This window comes from Vipera ursinii (assembly GCF_947247035.1).
Source record: "Vipera ursinii genome assembly, chromosome: Z".
Lineage (NCBI taxonomy): Eukaryota > Metazoa > Chordata > Lepidosauria > Squamata > Viperidae > Vipera > Vipera ursinii.
In genome coordinates, this window is record NC_139517.1 from 30,532,833 (window position 1) to 30,539,730 (window position 6,898).

The 6,898-nt window shown below is 45.1% G+C and overlaps 1 protein-coding gene across 1 annotated transcript in view; it reads right to left on the reverse strand.

Annotated features, from left to right (window-relative positions):
• Window positions 1-6,587, reverse strand: part of DLX4 (distal-less homeobox 4) — a gene marked incomplete at its 5' end in the record, with an annotated part of 22,021 nt that extends 15,434 nt beyond the window's left edge. The window contains one exon of the mRNA XM_083378610.1: window positions 6,191-6,587. Within this exon, the coding sequence (XP_083234736.1) occupies window positions 6,191-6,587 (397 nt within the window). The remainder of the gene's footprint in view (window positions 1-6,190) is intronic.
• Window positions 6,588-6,898: the final 311 nt, after the last annotated feature.

Here is a 6,898-nt window from a genome sequence, read left to right on the forward strand (position 1 = left end):
CGTAAATCCGCTTGAATTTTGGCTTGGCGTAAAAGAAAATTCCGTCCAAGTTCCAAAACTAGACTGCTTAACCTTACCAAAGTGAGTTTTTTCTTTGTCTGTGACTCACAAGTGTCCTTTTCATGATTCGGGCACCGTTACTTCCGCTTCTTTGGGAGGGAAAAGGTATTTTAAACATCTTCAGGCCAGCATTACTCCTGAGTTGCACGTTTCCACCTCAAGCGACCCTCAAGCGCTAGTGGGCCGTGAGTGTATTTCAAGGACGAGTCCAAGGACCCCAGCGGGAAGGATTTGGTTGGTGGGGGGAGGGGAGAGAATGGGGCGCGGCTCTTCTATTTCCTTCAGTAGCTCGGTATTCAGCCACAAGCGAGTCAATAATTTCTCTCAGTTCTAATGCTTTTCCCGTCTCGGAGTAATTGCATGAATGAGGGACGACCCCCACCGCACTTGCTTGCTATTATTTATGACCGTCTAGCAAACTTATAGGGACGTGGTGGCTCAGTGAGCTTGTCGATCAGAAGGTCGGCAGTTTGGCTGGTCAAATCCCGAGCGCTGGCCTGTTACTTGTCCCAGCTTCTGCCAACCTAGCAGTTCAAAAGCATGTAAAAATGCAAGTAGAAAAATAGGGACCACTACGGTGGGAAGGTAACAGCGTTCCTGTGCCTTTGGCCACATGTCCACGGAGACGTCCTCGGACAAGCGCTGGGTCTTTGGCTTTGAAACGGAGATGAGCACCGGCCCCTAGAGTTGGAAACGACTAGCATTGGAAACGACTAGCACGCATGTGCGGGGGGGGGGGAACCTTTACCTTTACCTTTAGCAAACTTATTCGAGACCCCTTCCAGATTAATAGGGCCTCTTCTCCAAAAAGGAAAGAAAAAAAAACCCAACGAAAAACCTGAACAAGGCTGCGCTACAGCGCAATCCCAACAGGTTTGTTGAGTTCCCCGATGAAATTCAATCATTAAGGATTGGAACGATTGCACGCACTGAGGAAAAAGCCCTGTGAAATGAATTGGGGCCCTGTTTCTGAGTAAACAGGTACTGGACGTCGCCCTTCATTTGCCTCAAAGATGCACCACCAACTTAACAAACAACTCTCAGGAAGACTCAGCGTACGAGGCCATTGTCTCGGTCGCTTAAAGTTGTTGCTAGATTTTCCCGCAGCGTCAAATCTTGCAGACTTCCTTGGTTTAAGATCGACAACTATGGCGTCCTGGCCTCTATCCAACCTATGTTTGTAAAGCGCCCTTAGAAGATATTTGAAAAGCCGTAGGAAAATAGTTATGAAGACTCTCACAAAGGAAGAAATAATTTATAGCTTAAAAAAGAGAAAGCCGCGGCAATAGGCAATCTGGTACCTTCCAGCTGTGTTTGATATAAACACCCATCAGCTTCAACCAGAATGATTTTTAATGGCAAAAGATTAGGAGTGTGCCAGATAGGTTACCCATGACTGGACAGTGGAAGGGGATCGTCACTTCCTGCTGGCTCTTCTGATCTTCCGATAAACGTGAAGCAAAAACTGCGCCTGAGTTCAGGCAAAGCACGTTCAACCAGAAGCGAACGGCCTTTTAGTCAGTAGAACTAACTTGCTGGGAGTGCAACAAGTTAGGAGTGCAGGCTAGGGCTGCGTGCCTACTCGAATCGAACCATAATAGGTTCGTTTGGGTTTCGTTAGGCATTGTGCGAACCCAGCCAGGCGTGTTTTGTCTAGCCAGGCGGTCACTCTATGGTTTAGCAAATAAATCTGGCCTGAAAAGAATAACTCCTACCGATTTAAACCCGTTTTTAGTAATATTGCTCGGCCGATATAACATGAAGATCGGCTCTCCACCACTGCGGCGAGTGACGCTAGACTAAACCTCGTCGGAGAAAGTTTCTGTGGCTGATACATTGTCTCAGCAACAGCTGGATGGTGCAGTAAATTGCAAGGGGGAACAGACCCTCCGCGGCGTGCTTCTTCTGAACAAACCTGGAAAACATCAGCAGTTAAAAACGAAGAGCCTTGCTTAGTTGGATCCACAGATCGGAGTGAAAATTAATACGCTTCCTGAAACTCCGCGCCCCCTAAACAGAGATCGTCCAAGCCTTCCATGAGTGCGCACCCACCACAACCGCGGTTAACCTTGCTGCTTGGTTTGGGATATTTGCCCTGGACTCCCCCTTTCCCAGTCTTCAGGTTCATCGCGATTAATAGCTGCTAATTAATTAGCTGCCGGTGGGATCGACTGTCTCGCCTTTAATAGTTTTACTTCCTCAATCAAAGGAGCAGCAAGGGACCACTTTCGCTGGCTGCTGCATTTGGTTTCAAATAGTAGCAAGGCGCTCTCTCTTTTTCTTGTTTGTTTGGCAGGTACCAATTAAAATAAAAAAAATTATATAGTACAAGTAAATAAGGGACATTTAATAAACACCCAACTTCATTAGGGAGCACGAACTGACATTACTAATCCAGTGGTTCCTGCCTTTGCAGAAAGAGGGCAAGGGTTTAGGCAAGGCTATTTTTCCAAAGATGAAGAGGGTCTCTTAGCCTTTCACCAACTGTGGAAGCATTTTGCTTCCAGTATTGCCAGAACTGCGAGTAAATCTCTCTTAACAGGCTTAAATTAAAAGCTCTCCTGTTTTTATTTTGGCAGGTCTCTAAATCTCTAATGCCCATGAGTTCCCTTTGTCTTTTTGACAGCGGTGGTTACTGAACGGTTCTGAAAACTGCCCATTTTCACATGTGTGCAGCCTTTATCAAGGAAAGCTAACAAGAGCTTCCCTTAAATTTGACAAACTAATCTCATGGAATTCTGGGAAAAGTTTCTGTGAAGTTTGGACAGATGCTGGTGGGGAGAGACAGATAGCCTAGGCGGGGGTTATGAATTAACCTTAACCTTTAGAATTAGAAAGGAACGCCGCTCCGGGTTTTAAATATAGTTATAGTTACTATAGTTGGATAAAGTAACCTTTTTTATATTTTATTAGTGCATTCTAAAACATTCATTATTACAGAAATGGAGGGGGGAGGGAGAGAATTGGCTTGAATGGTCAGAAACCCTATAGGTTTGAAATACAGTAAATGTTAAGAGTCCTTATTTTCTCTCCTGCAAAGCATTTCCCTGTCAGGTTAGAAAAATAAATAACACAATAAAAGCATAAATTAATACTTAAAACACAATCTTTGTTTTTTACATTTGAAAATCATGGAGGATTTTTAAAAGTACTGTTGTTTCTTTTAAGTCATTAAAAAAACCCACTCAGCTAGCTCCAAAAGAAACAACAGAACAACTCAGTTTACGTAAATCCACAGTTCATAAGATAATTTCATTTTTAAAAACAGAATGCTTCTTGAGATCTTAGTTTGAAGCCATGTTGTATGGCTTCAAGGGACACTTTCAAAATAATTCATTTGTGATATAAAATAACAAGAATGATATTCATATTTTTGTATAAACATACATTTTTAAAAGTTAATCAGTTTTCTATTAAAAGATTCTACTGACCACGTTTCTCAGATGTTTAGAAATATATACAGTAAACATTGACTAAAATGCCATCCTTTGGTGGAAGAAGAGATTGGCAAGAAAGAATTCCTATATCGTTAGACTAAGTGTCCTTGAACATAGGCCAGCAAGAAAGTTCTTAACAAAGATGGTAGAAAATAAAAAAAACACAAAACAGTACATTTTCTGTGCCAAAAGATAATGAGTAGTAACCACCAATCCAAAATGATAAATAGATAAATGTTTCTAGGAACATCCTGGAAATGGAAAGTATATTTTTCCCTTGAAGGGGATTTTGGACTAGAAAGCTAATTAAGAAGTAAACATAAGCGGAGGGAGTAAAACAATGTAAATTGTCAGGTGCAGATGTGGCATATCCATTTCATTTTACTGAATGTAGGAACTTATAGAGGTTGAAGTCCAAAACTTGGAGATGAGACCAGATTTAGGGTTAAGACTTAAGCCAGGAAAAAATAGGGCTTAATTCCTGTTCATCTAGAAGCACTATATCAAGAGGATGGAAAATAGCCAAGCTGTAGGGGATGGGGAGAGACACTTTGCATATCAACAAAGATTTCAGACCCATACCATCTACCTTTGAGCTGCTATTGAATTTTTCCAGGTGGTTTCCTGAACAATTTCTACCTCTTGTAGTAAGTTATTTATAGAGCAATTCAGTGTACCTGGTTGTTTGACATAGCAATGAAAACCAGCAACACAACAGAGCAGTGCCCAGAGGCATGTTCAGTCTAGATGGGCTGAGGAGGAAAGGGAAGTTTCCAGGAAGGATATAAACAAATGCAGCAGGGAGAAATGGTCAGAAATAAGTGACATATCACATTTCAATTGCCTGGATCATAATTTGTCTGGATTACTCTCTTCAAAACAAAATATATTAGAAGTGTCCATGGTCTCTTATGCAACCTTGAAAGAGTACCACAGGCATGTAAGTCAGTTGAAAATCCAGCCGCATCTGAATAGCATCCAGCAACCAAATGTTGCTGAAGCAGAATTTTTCAACCTTGTGTGATTTTTCAGCTCCCAGAACTCTCCAGCCTGCATGCTGACTGGTGGCAGCATGCTGCCTGGGGAATTCTGGGAGTTGCAAAACACTGAACGACAGGCATGCTCCTTTCTCATTTGGTATACTATTCAGAGAGATTGCAATGCCTATTATCCCCAACTGGCTAGGCCAATTTCTGTTCCTCAGTCTGATCCTTCCCATCAAGATTATTTTCAGCATTACTAATTTTACTGTTTTCTTTCTTGCATTTTTGCACCAGTTCTTCCATTAAAAGTTCTGAAAACTTGCACATTGTTTTGTCAATGCCCAACTGTGCATTAAAATCCAAACTCTACCTAGTAACCTTTCCCAACCTGGTATTCTCTGGTTGAATTGGTTGATGAGCAGTGCTCATCATGATCAGACAGGCTGGAAAGCAATATCCCAGTTTCTAAAGGAGAGATGCCAATGAGATTTCCTCCTCTGACTGCTTGAGCATCTGAGATGCATTACTCAAGAGCTGCCAGTTTTGCCCCCAAGAGAACTGCCTTTCTCCTCCTTAGATCTATGTGCCACTGCTTCAGTCATGGCCCTGTGAAGTTTTGATGCTGATCAAATGGATCCGAGGAACAAGTAATTCAGGAGGAGCAGACTATTTCCACCTGGGGATAGGGGTGAGGGGGAGAAAAGCAGAGAAGGACAACTAATGCTGGTTTTTTGGGGAAAAAACTGGTGGGGGGGAGAGGAAGAAGGTAAATATGCATTGAAAGAAGTTTTTGTATCACTTGCAAACTATTTCAGGATCCATACGATAGCTTATTCAAGTTAAGATCTGTCCTTCTAATTATACAATCTAAGGGTGGCATAACACGATGGGTTGTAATTTAGTTCATCGCAAAGGCAATTGCTTTCATTTTCTAAAAGGTCGCGTTTCTGAATGAAGTGTTGCACTGTGTTTCTTTATTATTTTTCTCTTAGCTTAAATTACGTTAGAGCCTGCTAGTAGAGCTTGCAGGGAAGAGAGAGATCCCACATAAGTAAACTACTATCCCATAGACTCCTCACCGGTACTTGTAAATAATTGTGCAGTAGTTGAAATGCTTGCTTCAACTCAGATACGTCTACAACGAAATGGCGGGCAATGCAGATTTTATTCTGAGTAAATGCAATCTATAGATTTATTTTCGAATTAATAAACTCAGGTTAACTTCTAATTTAGAAAAAGGTAATTCGTATCTTTCTCTCTAACTCGTAATCTGCATGTCAACTCAACTCTTTCCCCCCGCCCCCCGCCCCCACACACACCCCAAAAATAAACCTGAGAAGGAAAGGGGCAACATTATCTATTAGTGACGGACATTAATACTGATTTATTTCATTCCCTCCTAAGGCTTTGAAAACTGCACATTTCTGCCCACTTTCCTTCAGCCTTTTCCTTTCGGGGGAGCTGCGCTATAACTCTCGCCACTACTGAGACCACGGGCCTCTTGCCTCGGACAACGGGAGTTGTAGCCCAACCTTTCGGTGGCTTGAGGAAGGGGCTATTTCTGAGTGATCTTACGAATGTCGAAAACCTATCATCCAGGTAAAATAACGGAGATTGCATCAACCCACCCCCCCAATGGGTGAGGGGTTTAGCCGTCCCGGGCTTGCTTCCCGCCCCTTCTCCCAAGCTAACCAGACTCCCCCCCCTTACCCGTCTCCTCCAGCCTCGTCCCGTGGCCCAAGGCGCTCGAGGTCTGCTGGTAAGGCGAGTAGGAGGTGCCGTGATGGTGGTGATGGTAGAAAGCGTGAGGGCTGCCACCGGCTGCCCCGGGGTAAGGGGGATACGCCAGGGGTCTGCTGCCGTAGGAGGCGGCGGAAGGAGGAAAGACACCGCCGTCGTGCGGGGGCTGCTGCTGCGGCGGCGGCAGCGGGTGCAAGGCTTGGAGCGAATATGGGGGAGCCAAGGTGGTCGGATGTTGCTGCGGCTGCGAGGACTGGGGTTGCTGGTGAGGAGAAGGCGGGGGAGCCAGCCCGAAGTCCAGAAAAGACGCTTTAGACGGGTCCGGCGGTCCCAGCAGGCTCTCGGCCAGAGAATTCATCGTCATCATCAAAAGATCTGCGGGGCTTTCCGCGTCAGGACAAGGAGAACGCCCAGGCGCCGCCGCCACCGCCTCATCCACGGCCCCGGCCACTACCGCGTTTCGAGCGATCGGCGTCGGCGACCGCTACCGATGTTGCCGCTGCCAGACAGCTTCATGCTCAGACAGCGCCGCCTCCTTAGCCCGTATCAAGCAAAGGGAAGCTCCGACGTCTACACTGCCACCTGCAGCGGCTGCAACTCCGCCGCCTCCTCGGGCCCTTCCGTCGCTCACGTCCAAGCCACGGCGCCCGCTCCTCGCCTTCTCCCTCAAGCTCCCCC